General features: G+C 46.6%; 1 protein-coding gene across 4 annotated transcripts in view; it reads right to left on the reverse strand.

The window, feature by feature from the left end:
• IMPDH1 (inosine monophosphate dehydrogenase 1) overlaps nucleotides 1-7,205 on the reverse strand; it is a 330,559-nt gene extending 323,354 nt beyond the window's left edge. For 2 of the 4 annotated variants that reach the window (XM_085653673.1, XM_085653672.1), the window contains exon 1: nucleotides 6,816-7,202. In XM_085653673.1, the coding sequence (XP_085509799.1) occupies nucleotides 6,816-7,075 (260 nt within the window). In that variant the 5' untranslated portion in view covers nucleotides 7,076-7,202. Of the gene's footprint in view, nucleotides 1-6,815 lie in introns of all 4 variants that reach the window. The other 2 variants (XM_085653671.1, XM_085653674.1) reach the window with 2 other exon arrangements.
• Nucleotides 7,206-17,250: the final 10,045 nt, after the last annotated feature.

A 17,250-nucleotide genomic window follows, 5' to 3' on the forward strand; every position in this document is an offset into this window, starting at 1 on the left:
GCTGCCAAAACAACTACTGACCATCTCTCCCGCAGGAGGCAGGTATTGGCACCATTTTAATGCATATTGCATTCATAAACAACCATTGTTCTGCTCATCTTTAAATTAGATGAGCAGCGCCACCATGTGGAAGACTGGCAACACCATACTTAGAACAGTTAGGTGCCAGTGCCCAGCACCGTAAACCAATTAAGTGAAAAGCACCGGCTCAAATTAAGCACTGTAGTTACAGGCGGCCGATATAGCCTGCACCCGGTATCAAAAACGGCCTCCCAGGGGCCGAAAACCGGCCCCCACCCTGGCGACCCACGGGGAAACGCCCGGTGCCCACTACGGCCAGCCCGGACAGAGCTGTACTCCTGTTTTATGCGCTTTCAGTGAGTACAGTGAATTCAGTCACCCCGATATTTCTGAGTTAATGCACAGATCTCTGTTGCTTCATAGCTGGGTTTGTGTAACATAAATACCAAATGGATTTACTTTATATACTGCAGGTCCATAAAAACGTGAGTTCGGCTCAGCCCATCGTGATGCGACCCTTGGATGCCGGTAGCTTTCCAGGGCAGGTGGTGCTGAATTTGTTTGCAAAACAACCTTCGGAATGCTTCACGGATCTGAAAAATGCTCATGTGGCATCATTTATAAGCAGCCGGAGGGATGGACATATCCGGAAGGATTTGAATGCAAGGTTGTTTTTCACTTGGAATGCAGCTCAGGGGACTTCACAAACAATACCATCAGAAGAAAAGGTAGACATTTGTTTACAGGCACGTCATTACCAAATATTTCAAATCTGGAGAAAAAAAACACAGCCTGATTCACAAAGATTTAGTTATAAGTAGGTTCTACTTACTCCTGAAGTGCCCCGGCTTACTCTGAATTTAGGAGTAAGCCAGGAAAACTATGGGAGTAAGTCATAGTAAAATATTTGGGAATTGGTCCGAGGGGTATCCGACTTACAACAAGGTGTCCGGTTTCAAGTCTGATTTCCAGGATACCCACAAAAGATCATGTTGCATGCAATTAATGTATTCAAATCACTTTTACCTGGTTTGAGGTTATCCTGGAAACCTAAACGGAATCCACTGCCTCCTTGACCATCATTGAGAAGGGCGCCAGCCTTACTGTCGCCTGCCTTCTACAGAGGTATGGGTTGCCAGAACTATGGACCCGTCGTTCATCCAGTCAGCCAACCCAGTTGATTCATTCATCCCGTTATTAAAACAGGACTACAGGTCCCAGAATGCAAGCAATGCTTGTCTGACCCACTGCCCTCCAGTTCAACGATCCGAACTTTTGTTGTAGGAGTCCTCCTTTCGTATTTGTTTATCTGACTAGAGATGTTTGTAAAACACAAAACTAGCTCCCAGAAGCAATGCAGCACATTGGCAGGAGGGGGCCCACGGTACAGACAAGTAATGCAGCTGTGGCCAGAAGACAGCTTCAGGGAGGTTAAGCTAGGGGGGGGATTGTGTCCAGTGTGTTATCGCAGGAGTGGGGACCCGGACGAATAATGGGGACAGAGGGATGAGCACAGGTGAGGAGGTCAAAGGTCCTTGTCAAGGCATGATTCCAAGAGTTCATGACTTGGCGAGTGTGATTTGCAGGGTGGGAATGCCATCCCAGATTCTCATTGCATACATGTAGAACCCTTTATGGGCCTTCTCTTCTTAACAGTTTTGTATATGTAAAGTGGGCGGGGCTTGTCTCCGCGACAGAACCTTCGAAAATTGCAAACTTGTCCACAAGGATGTGTATTTTCGTGGTAATCAGTGCCTTGTAAATGTCAAAAGTTTTTGTTTTTTTAATGTTGTGTGTTTTATAGGCAACGAATGGATCTTAGCCAAGGAAGAAGGCTTCTTAAAATTGTGGAGGCATGTGACAAGTGTGTGCCCCTCCTCTACCAGACAGGATACATTTTGGCACGATGTACCGGAATTTGTTTTCTGTGAGACAATATTTTATACTCTTGAGCTGTGTGAGCGCGTTTCAGGCTGTCTGTTTACTATGACACGGGAACTGAATGTGAGTTGGTTCTCAGGGTGGGAGTTTGGTTATTTGCCACCTATCGAGAGTTTGTTCGGAACTCTTTAATTGCATGAGAGCTAATAAACAAAACGAACTTTTGCATGTTCAGAAAGGCACAAGTTCTCACAAAGACTTAAAAGGATCAACATTTAGCCTAGTCCAAAGCTGTCTTTCATTTGAAGCAGGGCCAACACTGGTTATTGCATAGAGAGTTGGAAGTGTATCCCTCTGACCACCAAAGACATCTAGGGGTTTATAGACAACCTGGCCTACAACATTCGAGCTTTGTGCTCTAGAGAAAGTGCTGACACCAAGGAAGGTGTGTGTTAGTAGCAGAGTGTTGTTGGTGTTTGCATTGTGCAAACCTGACATTAGTGTGGCGTCAAAGCGCTTTAAAGGGCCCAGAGATGACTGTCCAAATGGTTCTACCAGGATTGTTAACGAGAATTTTCCTGTATAAGGGTGTAAAGAGTCAAGTAAACTTCCTGCTAAGTGTAAATTCCTCTATTTCCACTCCATTTGTACAAATAAAGTGTTCCTACATCCAAAGTTGACTTACTAAAGCGAGCTGTTATATTCATTTCATCCCCAGTTTCAAACTCCAGCAGGAGGCGGATCAGGTCACCCTCGGAGTACATCTTTGAGAGTTGGTCCAGTCATCGCATTCCCACGCGGTGTAAGGACAGGGGCAGCAGGAACCCTGCGGATCCCCACATGTGGCTGTTTTGCTGCTGGATTTTCTGGAAATCTTCGGATCTGATAGATCTGAATTGACAGCAGGGATAAGACCCTCTGCGGGTCATGTTTGATCCTCTGACCTACCCCATCAGTCAATGAGGTGGAAACTGTTGCTGTTCAGTCATGTCACTGTCAGTAGGTTAACTAATGAAGAGAAAGATTACTGGCTGGTCTTTGTGCCTCGGGCACGGGGAGGCTCTTGCAGTGACTCTCGATACAAATTCGGTCCTCCAGAGGGTGGAACGTCTCACTACTGGTCACGGAACAGGCTGTTGCATTGGGTGTATTCCTAAAGTGTTTAAGGGGCCCTCTGTCATGGTTTTACTTGGGAAATGCATGTTTTGGATTTAGCAGTAGATGGGGGAGGTTGGGGAACAATAGAAGTGGGTTTAATACACAATAAGTGTAGATATGCGCCAGGGCAAAAAATGGAGCAAAATTTGTTTGCTCACATTTTCTTAAAGGAATCGGCCTACAATGGTGCAAAATTGAATGCACCTTTTTCACCCCAGTGCAGACTCGACGAGATATGACCTAAAAGTGTTCTCCAGAATGGGACATTGCGCAGAATGCTTTAGCTAGGACTCTCAGGAGCGGACACAATGCACCAACTGTGGTCTTCAGAACCAGACACGATATACAATAACACAAAAAAGATAAGGCCTTTCGAAATGGACTCAGTTCTCAAGACAATCAGCTTTCTAAGCTTACTATTTTTAGTTGAAATCATTTACAGGATTGCTGCCAATTGAAGAAAGTATGCTTCCAGTGCCATTACATTTTCAATTTCAATACGCATATTCCCATCGTGAACGCAGAATATGCTTTCTCATCAGCTGAGCACAACTTACATTCTTTCAGGGATGATGCTTCCTTTGATCCGAATACAACTCACCTGACCTGTCCAGGACAAAATCAGCCAGGTGGCACTCTCGAGGGCATACACATAAGCAGGGTTTAGTCTGCAAGCTGAGCAGAGCGTGGAGGATTTGGGACAGTTCATCCTCTTGCAGCTCATCTCCCCTTCTGTCTCCCCTAAACATAACTTTCTAGTTCAGTATTTACATATTATAGAACTGTGTCTTACTTTACCTAATCTTATTTTAAATGATTAAAATGCATGACATATTAAATAGTTCATAACAATTTGGCGGACAGCAAGATGAGCTGAATGGAGAAGTAAAAAAAACAATGTTGCGATCTATGATAAGAGCATTAGCTTTGTTAAGAAGGATACTATATACATATTTGTGCACTAGCCTTGATAAAAAGAGTACTTCGGACATATTTTTGCACAAAGTTTGTGAACAACATGCTTAGTGGTAGACAAGCAACACTGATTAGATACAGAAAGTTTTTCATTTGCAGACAAACTAGAAAGGTATGTGGAATCCAGAGGTGGTTGACGTTTCAACCCCATCAGGTTAGTTATTGGCTATCCTAATACACAAGGCTAATACACAAATGGGAACCCTAGAAGGGTAGAGAGGTCCTTCAATGGAGAGTATGGAAGGGATATGTCCTCCCTGTCGTAGATTCAATAAACACAAAAAGTATCCCCACGGGAACCGAAGCCGGTCCTGTAGAGAGAAAAAGGCTAAGGGGTGAGTGATGTGTGCATGAAATTTGCATGTGAGAACATTTTAATTTAAGGGAGGGCGTATACTTGCCTTCAGCGTTTTCAGAGAATTACCCAGTATTAAAAGGGGCATCTGCTTCCATGGGGGCATGAGAGGCCCTGTACTCACACATTCATCAAGAGTCCCTTCCCTGTGGTCAACCTACTGTTCACTCTGCTCCCCTGCTTGCATGCACACATCATTCACGTCTTTGGGGGAAGTGACTTCTTCGTTACCCACCCTGGCGAAAGGCCAGGACCATAGATAGGCCGTGAGGTAAGGGCTGAAAGATGTTGGTGCTTTAGGGTCATTAGGACCATCACATCCTTCTAACGCTACATATATTTTTTAATCTACTCTCCCACCCTACGAATAAAGGATACTTTTGGAGTGGGAGAGGAATTTTATCTTTAAGGTTATGCCCCAATACACACAGTCTTCATAAGTGCTCCCTGAAATAGGGTTGAGCCCATCCCGACCTTTAGGAGTTGGGGTGAACCCGATGATGAAGCATGTTACTATTAGAGTGAGTGAGGGCTATGTTAAGAAAAGGATCCCATTTCCTTCCCACCCACAATAGCGGGTGTGCGTACAAACCATCCCCTAGCCTTTTTCTCTTCCACAGGAACCTCTTTGGTTCCTGAGGGGATGCTTTTTGTCTTTATTGTATTTATTGGCTTTCATCGGGTACCATGTTTGAATATATATCAGCAGGTACAGCAGTATTAACCAGGAGAATGATACTAAAATGACTGACAGCCTGATTACGAGTTTGGTGGTCCTAAAGCGGACAGTGCAAAGCACCGTCCGCTGTAGGAATGCCAAACCTGTGGTGCGACCGCCTGCCAGATTAGGACTTCAATCCTGGATTGGAGGGCGGTCTGACAGCGACAGTCTGTTAGGCCCACAGAATTGCCTAACATGCAGACCGCTGCTCCCAGAGCGCTGACTGCACCTTCCTACAAGGTGTGATATACATGCCACACCATGCAGGAACTCAGGGTGCAAATCCAGGGGGACACTGCATGTGCCCCCCTGCATGGACCCCCTGGGTCCAGAGGCAGACCTTTTAGGGTCTCCTTAGTTGCCTCATTGCCACCCTTTTTATGGTGGGCTCACCCGCAACTCAAAATATGCTTGGTGGTCCCAATGCGGCATCTTCAGCATATGTCTGCCTCTGACTGCTGCTTGAATGACGCGGGATCCTGGATCCTTGCCGGTCACAGCAGTCCTGTGGCAGTCCATCTGCGGCAGTCATTTTACTGTGGGCGGTCCTGCAGTGGTCGGACAGCCACCACGGGTTCAGCGGTCCAAACTCGTAATCAGGCCCTAAGTCTTCGGAATAATTCTGAAATGCACAATTGGGACTTTAGCAGGAACAACATTATTTCAATAGTCCTGACAACATCAACTGTATTGGTAACCTGTCCTGCTCGGTAAAGAAGCAGCAAAACTTTGCTTGCAGTAGTAATTTGTCTATTTCTGAAAAATGTTTTAGGACTAACATGAAAATTTATGACGCTTTTTTATACACTATCGATCGCCAGATGATGAAATCTGTCTCACCTCCTCCTATGGCACAGACATTTTCTTTACATTACAGTTAGCAACTTCAAGTGATCTTAGATTGATTCCCTTCCATGTATGGTTCAGGGGCCCTGGAATGTCGTGACTTCCTAATAAGAGAAAGTAGAGATCTTCCCAACCTAGTGTTCCGTAGCTTGACCACAGTACCTCAATCTTCATGGAGCTCCATTGACCTGCTCCGGAGGTTCAGGTGGTCTTTCACAAAGCCTCCTTGCATAAGAGGCTGCAATTAGCTACTCCTGCTCTTTTAAGAGGGCGTCTAAAACTCCCTGGTGGACTAAGGGACTCTAAGATCAAGTCAACTTCATCAAGCTTTATTTAGAATCCTTCCTACTAACCCCTGTCCTGGGTGGTCTAGAATAAGGTACCACTTGGACTGCATACTATGAAGGCTAGATTAAAGTTCAGGAATAAACAGAAAACCCAAATTCCAATGTGGGCCATGGGGGATATTTTGTGAGTTGATGACATAGTAGTGCCCACACAGGCTTAGGACACTCATCGAATGTCATGTTAAGATGAGTAAACTGAATTAAAGTGAAGACGCAGTCTGAACAATCACCAGTCTAGATCACGGTTGGAACTTGTGCAGGTACAGTGGAGTTGAAATGCTCAGAATAAAGTAAGCTACCTATGTTCCTTTCCTTTCAAAAGATTCAGGGCAAATCTTAGATTAAAGATATTATTACCAATCAGGGAGACTAATGAGTCTATCTAGGAACATCTTGGCTGTTCATTTAATATCATCTGACACCAACCATTACCAACCCAAGATGGCTGCCCTCATGCATCACACCCAGACCAGGCTCCTCCTTCTAGAGTTTGACTGACATCATATCTTACCTCTCAGGCTCATAGCCTGCCTGCAGGCGGGTGGCAATGTACCGCTGGGCCGCAGTTTCGTGCCCGTGTGGGTGCAAAGGAGAGAAGCAATGCAGGGGAGGCACACACGGCTGTGGCGAGGGTGACAATGGTGGTGGCTCTTGAACGTCCCCAACAATTAGGCGATAGTCATACAGCGACTGTGTTGGTATCCGTTGCTGGGACCCTGTCAGCTCCTCTTCTTGGTTAGCGGGGAAGCGATTATACCGATACCCATCCATAGCCCACTGAGCTACGCGCAATGCAAACTTCTGTGTACTTTTTGCAGGTGGATTGGCGTAATCCAAAACAAGCTTCCTTCAAAAAATATTTCCAAATCCCCTAAAATATTGTGATATATTAGTTGAATATTCGTTTTCCTGTGATCATCATCCTCAGAAGTCCTATTTTTGTCCTTGCAAGAAGTTTGCAGTTCATTGTAGAGCAATGTGTGGTATGAGAGGGGAGGATGGTGGCACGAACTTGTAAATATGTTTTGCAAAAAAAGTTCCTTCAGGAAAATTGGAATCTTACCCGGTCCTGCTCTCTGGGGGCACGTCGGCCCCCTTGCTCCACCCAGAGTGCCCTTAGCTGCCCTCCTCCAGGGGCGGCTGTGACGGAAGGGGAGCGAACCCTCAACAGCCGAGGAGGAGGGCTGAGGCTGTTGTCAGCTCGCCCTGGCTTCCAAGCCCCCTTCCCTCTCCTCTCCGTCTCCGGGCTGCAAACGTCAGTTTGCCAAAGAGGATTGGACTCTTCTGCGTGTAAGCTGCAGCTAGCTGGGGAATTTGCACACTTGCAGTTTCCCTGCCCTCTTTTGCTTACAAGCAGAGAGCGTCACGCTGGGTCTCCACCCACAGCTCACACCGCGGCAGAAATAGGTAGCAGGGAGGTAAACAAAGCAGAGCGGCACCTAAGAGTGCACTCAGACCGTGGCAGCGCGACACAGGCGAGGAACTCGACGAAGCAGGACGTGTCATGGATTGCTCTCTGAAGAGAGGGCACCGCTGCCACGTGTGGGCTGGAGACACGCGGGTTGCAGAGTCCGGCGGAAGACTTCAGTCTGCACACTGGCTTGCACCGCGGCTGCCGCACGTTCCGACCCTGCGGGGTTTGGTAACTTTATTAGCTCTGCATTGTATCAACAAGTCACCTTCGGCCTCTTGAGGCAGCGTGAACATGCAGAATTGCAAAGAGCAAAACAGACATTAGAAAAGAAACAGTTTATGCAACACGATGTAATGTAAATATATATAAAATCATATTCAGCGCTTAGTAGCACCTGGTTTGCCCTTTTCCACGTACTCTAAGTCTTGCTAGAGAGGAGAGAGACTGAGGGGCAGCTAGAGGGAGGAAATTGCCCACGATCACACAATTTAATAAGCTAGGATTAGCCGTATCTTTTTTTGTCCACACGTCAGCAAGCACTGCGTTTTCAGGAGTCCGTTTTACTTGGTAAAGTATCTAAGTATGTTATAGAATGAGAAATAGTGATACAGTTCACTGATACCCTAAGAAAGGGAGTCATGGCGACGGCAGGAAACAAATAGGTTAGTAATTACAAAGCAGATTTTTGTTGTTCTTGTTGCTGAAACTAAGATGGGCTGAAAGTGACGGCGGGAATGTCTGGGGTGAGAGAATTCCAGTGTCTTGCGCGAACACTGAGAAGAATGTGTCCCAAAGTCAGCTCGCCAAAGCCTGGGTACCACAAGAAGACTGGCTGCGGCTGATCCGAGGGATCCGGAGCAGGGCTTTAAATGGCCAGGAACTGTCTGGTACTGAGTATGTCTGCAGGTCTTTTAAAGGGAGAGTACCTGCACTTCTCACCACTGCTGCAATGCATTTAATGGGAGCGCTCCTGCACTCCTCAGGAGCAACCAGGTGCTCTAAATTGTGACTGCCTGCCCTTCTATATTTCCACTTAAAACACTGATCTGGATGGGCAACAGTGTGAAAGAAGAAAATAAAAATAGAGACAGGAGATAGTAAGGGCCAGTCCTATACCTGGCTTTATGGCAAAGGCAATGTGCCATGAACACTGTTCGTTTGGCAACGGCCAACCATTGTAGGCAGAGCCGATGGTCTGTGATAGATGGCGAGGAGCCTAATCAAGTATCAGGCGACCAGCAACCTTCTGTAGGGTCAGGATTCAATTACAGGACCGGAGGCTTCGGATTATGCTACTGTAAAACACAGCAGCCAATAAAAACATTCAATTTAGTTATAAAAAGAACTACATTTTCCATGATTCTTTGCATCAGTCGCGCCTCCTTAGCCCTCCATAAGAGCCCTGAGCACAGTCCCATCATCCTCTTTCTTTGCTGCTCACAGCAAGAGATAAGTACCCCATCTATTGCTTTTGACAGCATTGTTATTATTATGTTTGACAGGTAATTATTTTGATGACGGTATGCATTGCTGCAATGTGTTGCTTGAATAGTGTTATTTTCCACTTACTGTTCGTTGGGGTATTTCGTAATTAGTTGCATACTTGCTAGTGATCGCGCGCATCGCGCGCAGAGACCGGACTTTGTCCCTGGTGGTGGCGCGCTGCATGGTGTAATTTCCTTTGATGGGCAGAGCGCGTTGGAGCGCGAGTGTACCGGACCGTTTCTTAGCGGTTTTTGGCCTGTTACCGGCTGCGCATTAAGTGCCAGTGTGTCCTGGGCTCCCCTCATCGCTCGTTCACTACGTTGGAGCCGTGTAGTTCACGGCCGGCGTGCGCGGCACAAGCGAACCCATTGGCCTCCTTTTGGGCTCGTGTTGGGCTGCGCACACCGGGCTCGTCCCGGGTGAAGTATTTTCACCGCGTTTCGTCAAGTACGGTTGGTTGGAGGTGACGCCTGATCGGCTGTAACAGAAATTTGCCTTGCAGGAGTGAGCACACGCTCCAGTATATATTGAATTGGCTCCTACGCCTATTGGGGCTGTAATAACAATTGAGTACAGCTTTGCTGAGGGGGCCTGGTACAAACTTTGACAAGCTTTGCAGAGTGTGCAACATGGGCTGGCCCCCCCCCCCCATTACTCCTTCTTATTGATTATTGCCTATATTATGGACATTATATATATATATATATTTACACACTACAGTCTTTTAAGTAAAATGGATGACTGGGTGGGATATGATGACGATCAGGAGGAGATCTATTATGAGGGACAGCAGGAGACTGTCCTTGAAGATAATATTGTGGAGACTCTGGACGCTTCCGTCCAATCCTCGGTGAACAAGGCTATTGAAAGCACAGTACCAAACACTGTGCACAAGGCTATTACTAAGGATCTTGAAAGCTTTGCAAAACGTCATGGTTTTACTAAAGATAAAGCAAAGAGTACTCCTCCAACTTCGGGCACAGGTTCGGAGAGTTCATGGCCACATGCCAGCGCGCTGAAGGGTTTACCCCCTGCCCCAACGAGAGAGCATGGGTACTCTACTGGTGGCAAGGCAAAAAGTAAGCAGAGAGTATATCCCGATACTGATACCACCAATACCGATACTGATACTACCACTACGGATGAAGAGTCCCCTCCCAAGAAGAAGGCAAACACGGTGGCTCCTGCCACTCCGGAAGGGGCAACCAATACTCCATTTACTTTCAACCCTAGCCATATCGTACACCCCAGAACTTCGGATTGGGCTCCGGCGCCAGAGGTTACCGAGTATCTTCACGAAAACCTTCGCAAAGGTTTTGATAAGGAGGTCCGTAACCGGCTCAGGTCTGAGTGTCCTCGGCCTTACTTACCAGACAGGGTGGCAGAGACCCCAGAGATAGACGTAAGTCTCCTCACTTTTCTCAAAAAGTTTGCAAAGGATCCTAAGAAGGGGATCGACCGCGCTTGGTGCGTGTGTCAAGATAAACTACTTGACGTTGTGGGACCGCCAGCACAAATTCTGGAGATGGCTCTGGTGGCCAAGGAGGCCGCAACCCCAGTGGATCCGGATATCCTGGCAGGTTGGACGCAAAGAGCGATATGCCTGTTTGGCAACGCTAATTGCGCCATTTCCACCGAACGGCGTAAGTCCTTGCTTATGCGCATGGACAGCAACCTTACGGATCTCGCAGCCGCCGAACCTGGCCCCCTAGCTGAAGGTAATCTCTTTGGGGACCGTTTCGTGAAAGATGTATCAAAGTATGTGGGGACATTTACTTCTCTTGACAAGGCGCAGTCAGGTATTAAGCGCGTCTTCCAACAAGGCCTTTTCAACCGGGCCGGACGAGGCAGGGGACGCTCGTCAGGCCGTTTCTGTAGTCAAGGTCCCCCCAGAGGCAACCATGGTCGCGGCAGAGGAGAGTAGGATTCAACAAGAGGGGGCACCTTCTACCCCACTCGTCGCCGTTTCAACAGACGTCATTTCCACGGAGGTGGTAACAGAGCAAGCTTCCAGACACAGAATTCCTCAGTTAAGCTTTTCAGACGTATCTCCACTACCATTGGGGGTCGCACTCAATTCTTTGTTCACAATTGGCATCTCCTGACTCAGGATGCGTGGGTGCTTCAAACTGTTCAGGGTTTCCATCTGAAGTTTTACGACACACCACATCAGGACTCGTTTCCCAAACCTCTCCATTTTTCCCTACAAGAATGCATTTTTATAGACAACGAAATAGCCGAATTGCTGCAAAAACACGCGATAACACCATGCAACAGCAGGCCTCACGGTTTTTGCAGCAATGTCTTTTTAGTCCAAAAGAAGGGTGGTGGTCACAGACTGGTCATAAATTTGAGGGAGTTCAATCAGTACCTCATCTACAAACATTTCAAGATGGAAGGGATTCATTTTTTGACGGATCTGCTGAAGCAGGGAGATTGGATGGTCAGAATGGATCTCAAGATGCCCACCTGTCCATTCCCATTTTTCCTCCACACCGCCGTTTCCTGCAATTTTCAATGGAAAGGTCGGTGGTTCGAGTATTCAACCCTTCCTTTTGGGCTTTCCTCAGCTCCTTGGTGTTTCACGAAGGTGATGAAACCGGTGGTAGCTCACCTTTGGGAGCAAGGGGTGCGAATGATTATTTATCTGGACGACATTCGAATCATGGCGCAGAGCCCAGAGTTGGTGTCTCACCATCTCCAGATGACGATGTCTTTATTGCAGAGTCTGGGGCTTGTGATCAACCACGTCAAATCGGCACTAGTTCCGGCACAGACAACAGAGTTTCTGGGTTTTGTGATAGACTCCCAGACGGCCCAGTTGAGTCTTCCCAAACCGAAGTTGAAGGATCTCAAGAAAGAGATTATGGCAATTCTCAACAAGCAAATGGTGTCTCTCAGAGTCATTGCCAGGATAGTGGACTTATTAGCTTCCTCCATCCAGGCGATTTTCCCAGGACCACTGCACTACAGAGCACTGCAGAGGTTAAAGATCCAACATTTACAGAAGGGACTATCTTATACGGACCTGGTTCCGTTGTCCCAAGAAGTGAGAGAGGAAATGCAGTGGTGGCTGGGCCACTTGGAAGCGTGGAACAGTAGAGCAATTTTCGGCTCACAACCCGAGGTTATCATCAAATCCGACGCCAGCCGCTGAGGTTGGGGAGCGTGTTGCGGAGATATTTCCACAGGCGGAAGATGGTCAAGCCAAGAACTATCCTTACACATAAATTATCTGGAACTCCTAGCGGGTTCTTTTGCGATTCAGACTCTATCTCCCAAGCAGACCTCTTAGTTGTATCCTTCTACGGATGGACAACATCTCGGCGGTGTGATACATAAACAAGTTGGGAGGAACGAGATCTTCTCTACTAGTAGAGATTGCCAAGGATTTTTGGTAGTATTGCCTGAATCAGCAGATCACGGTGATAGCAGAATACATTCCGGGCCATTCCAATCTGATAGCGGACTGGAATTCATGGCACCTCCGGGATTATAGCGATTGGCAGCTGAGCCCGAGGGTTTTCCAATTGCTACAGGATCTTTGGGGTCAATGTCAGACAGACTTGTTTGCTTCCAGACTGAACCGGCAACTTCCCAAGTTTTTCAGTTGGAGGCCGGATCCGGCAGTTAAGGCGACCAACGGATTTCTTCAGGACTGGCCGGGGGCATTGAACTATGTGTTCCCTCCGTTCCTTCTAATTCCCAGGGTGACGTCACACATTTTCAAACAACAAGCAGAGGTGATCCTGGTGACGCCCCTGTGGAGATCGCAGACCTGGTTTCCGGTGTTACTGGAGATGAGCTGCGATCTCCCCAGGATGCTTCCGTCGTCGAAGTCCCTACTCCTGGGACCTCACGGGGAGCAGCATCCCTTAATCCTATCAGAGAGACTGTTCCTGATGGCATGGCGGCTTTCCGGCAACAATGGGAAATGTCGGGATTTTCGGAGACGGCTTCAGCCTTCATCAAACAAGCTTGGGCTCCGTCAACTAGGAAACGATACTCTTCACCCTGGAAGAGCTGGATGGGTTGGTGCCTGGAACGGCACTTGGATCCCGTGGGGGCAGACCTACCCCATATTGTAAATTTCCTTTCAGACAAGGCAATGGCCTATCGGTCAGTGAACAACTTTCGATCAGCCATCTCGGTGGGCCATAGTCATGTAGACGGGAAATCTGTTGGTATGCACCCGCTGATATGTAAACTTCTTAAGGGCATAAGGGTGGCAAACCCTCCAAAACCTAAATATTCAGGCCTATGGGATGTCTCTCTATTCATATCTCTCTTTAACAGCTGGCCAGCGAATAATCTTCTATCTAGTAAGCAGTTATTTGCCAAATTGACAATGCTTTTATGTCTATCAGCATGCAGGCATTCATCAGACGTGCGGGCCTTGGACATTACAGGTAGAGTATTTACTCCGGAAGGAGTTTCTTTTACTATCACAGGCCGTACAAAAACTCTATCTAGACATATTGAAAATAATGCTTTTCCCAGCAATGACAAGTTATGTGTTGTACAGTGTTTAAAAACATATGAGGAATGTACTCGTTTGTTGAGACCAGAGGGTTCTAATCAACTGCAAACTGCGGTGCAAAAGCCTTTTAAGCCGGTGTCGGCTGCGACCATTGCCAGATGGCTCTGTTATGTTATGAAAGTAGCTGGTATTGACATTCAAATGTTCGGTGCGCATTCAACACGGTGCCATGGCATCAAAATCTAATATGTTAGGTTCTAACATTCAGGATATTATGCATTGTGCTGATTGGTCATCTGAATCAACTTTCAAACAATTTTATTATAAGCCGGTGGGAGATATAACATCTGTTGTTTTTAATAAAGCGTTAAACTAGCATAATCCGAAGCCTCCGGTCCTGTAATAGAATCAAAAAGTTGCTAGCATTCGCGCCAAGAATTTTCAATTCTTTTAAGGACACGGAGGCGAGGATTATTGTTCATGCTACCCACTCGTTGATAATGAAATGTTGATGTCTTCCCGATACGCAGAAATTACGGGTTGTTCATATTTTTTTCTAGGAGCAGACCAGAAGCCTGAATAAGAAGATTCTTCAAGTTGAAGTTTCTCGAGGGATCTTGGTTCCGTGTTAACTTCTATGTTGGAAGATGTTATGGCATTATTTGTTGACTTAGTGGACTTTTGAAGTTCGAGCAAAGAAAGAGGATGATGGGACTGTGCTCAGGGCTCTTATGGAGGGCTAAGGAGGCATGACTGATGCAAAGCATCATGGACAATGTAGTTCTGTTATAACTAAATTGAATGTTTTTATTGGCTGCTGTGTTTTACAGTAAAGAAAGAGATAGCATAATCCGAAGCCTCCGTGTCCTTAATAGAATTGAAAATTCTTGGCGCGAATGCTAGCAAATTTTTGACTCCCAGGAGGCACTGATTGTTGTAGTTTGGCAGATCCAGATACAGGAAATTTCAAAATTGCAATAGGCAATTCTTGCTGTGATTTTCAACAGAATAACAGTTTTGTGATTGTTAGGTGGCAGGAGAGGTCTAACTTGCTGAAGAATAAGAAAAGAAAAAAAGCAACAGACTGACCTTTTGTAACATGGCCAGAAAATGTTACAGAGGTGTCAAAAGTAACGAAGAAGTTGTGGGCTGATATTACAGGTTACAGGGTAGACCCCAACTCTGGAGGCCACCACGCTGAGGACCAAAATGAAGGGAGCCCTCCAAAGATCAAATCTCTGTTTTGTCACTGTTCAGTTTATATTGGACCTGCCATCCTTGGTGTGGTTTTCCCCTAACGTTTTGCCTTCGAAACTCCTGGCTATGCTGACATTTGTTTTGCTAGCCTTAGGACTCTGCGCACTTCACCACTGCTAATCAGTGCTAAAGTGCATGTGCTCTTTCCCAAAAACATAGTAGCATTGGCTTATTATACCCAATTGGCATATTTACTTTACTTGTAAGTCTCTAGAAAAGTGGCACTACGTGTGCCCAGTGCCTGTAAATTAAATGCTGCTAGTGGGCCTGCAGCAATGGTTGTGCCACTCACTTAAGTACCACTGCAAACATGGCTCAGGCCTGCCTCTCCAGAGCCTTTGTGTGCAGTATTAAACTGCCATTTCGACCTTGAAAAGTAAACCTTTTGCCAGGCCCAAACCTTTTTAATACATATAAGTCACCCATACAGTAGGCCCTGGACAGTCCAGATGGCTGGGTGCAATGAATTTAAAAAGCAGGACATATACTTTTAAGTTTTACATGACCTGCTAGTAAAAAACTCTTAGATTAGTTTTTCACTACTGCAAGGCCTATGCCTCCCATAGGATAACAAAGGAGTGGCCTTATTAGTTTTATAAGTGTAATTTCCAAATGGTAAGAGATAACTAGTTCATTTTTAGTGTCTCTATAATAGCAATTTAAAATCCTAATTTATGGCGAAGTCAGATATTAAATTGCAATTCTGGAAATGCACTTTTAGACAGTTGGCATTTTCTTGCCTTAGCCATTTGGTGCCTGCAGCCTATCTCTGAGTCACATAACTGGGTGTAGTTGGCAGTTGGGCTTTGTGTATTCCTCCTAGACAGCCACATGCAATTGGGAGCTTAGGTGTGACTGGATGGGCCATCACTGGCATGGTGGGTGGAAGGAGCTGGACACAGCCCTACTTACATTTGAATAGGCTATGCGTTCTGCCCCCACACAAAGGACTGCATACCCCCTGTAGTTAGTCTGGAGCCAGGGCAGGGGAGGTAGGGCATCTGTGCAATTAAAGTGCATGCCTCTAAAAGCTTCTTCCCACTTCAAGAGCACAACTGTGTATAAATACTGGACCTAAGACATCAGATCTTCAATACACTTCTGGATCTGTGGATACTCTGCCAGGAAGAAGGACTGCTGCGCTGCTACAAGGACTGCCTCTCTGCTGGACTGCTGCTGTAAAGTATTTGCTGCCCTGCAATGCTGACCTGCTGCATGCTGGCCAGTGCTTAATTTGAGCCTGTGGCTTCCGGTGCACGGAAACGGCACTTAATTGTCAGCACTGGCTCTAGTGACAGCCCACCACATGGTGGCGCTGTCTGAGATGAGCACAAAAGCCTTATTTAATAAGTCAAATGGCGTTGAAAATGAATAATACCAGCCTCTCCTGACATTATTATAGCTTTGTGTGGCATGAAATAGTTTGAATTGTTACACTTGTAGGAGTGTGATAGTTAGGCGTTATGTTGGTACAGTCATTGGCAGCACTGGCTGCGGCATTGCATTGTTTACGCTACAGTGGCCTTCCAAGGGCCCTGGCACTTCATTTTTTATAAATTAAGCACTGATGCTGCCCTTTTGCCCAGGGAAGAAGAACTGGACCTGCAACTTCACTTTGAACCCAGGACCCCAGAGTGAGTTCAGCGGCTAGTCTGCTGGCCTCCTGATCTGAGCGTCATCGTCAGGGACATAAAAGGCTCCCCAATCAGCACCTTGGACCCAACTGAAGCAAGCTTCTGACCCCCAAGTGGTGCTCCACAGGTCCTGGAACCTTAGTGTTGCTCAGTGAGCTTAAATCAAGCTTTTGGCATTTTTGAAATCGTGAACTGGCTCGTTTGCATTAAGACAACGCCTCTGGCATCGAAAACCAGTGCAAGTTACCGCCACCCCATCTCGTCACACTGCAGCATCGACCACTCACAGGGGACCACCAACATGAAGCTGCAGCCCTCCCATCCACAACACCCGGCCTGCTCTTCGTGCCACTCCAACAGCCTACCGCGACACACTCCTTGCTCCTCACGGTCTTCTGCAACGTGTACTGGACTCTTGCCATAAAACTTGAGAAGGTAAACCATCAGCAGGACGAACCTGGGACTATATCTCACTTGCTCTCCATCGCGGTCAGCCTTAATGCTTTAATTTAACACAGTCCAGCACAACCGGATAGCCGTGGTTGGCGCTTTGTACTTTTAAGCTCTATTTCCCACTTTATTCTTTGAAAATTCATAACTCTGGTTCCACTGATTTAATTTTTGTTGTTTTGGTCCTGTTTTGTTTATTACATTTTACTCTAATTTTCCAATTGGT

This window comes from Triturus cristatus, chromosome 4_1, assembly GCF_964204655.1.
Source record: "Triturus cristatus chromosome 4_1, aTriCri1.1, whole genome shotgun sequence".
Lineage (NCBI taxonomy): Eukaryota > Metazoa > Chordata > Amphibia > Caudata > Salamandridae > Triturus > Triturus cristatus.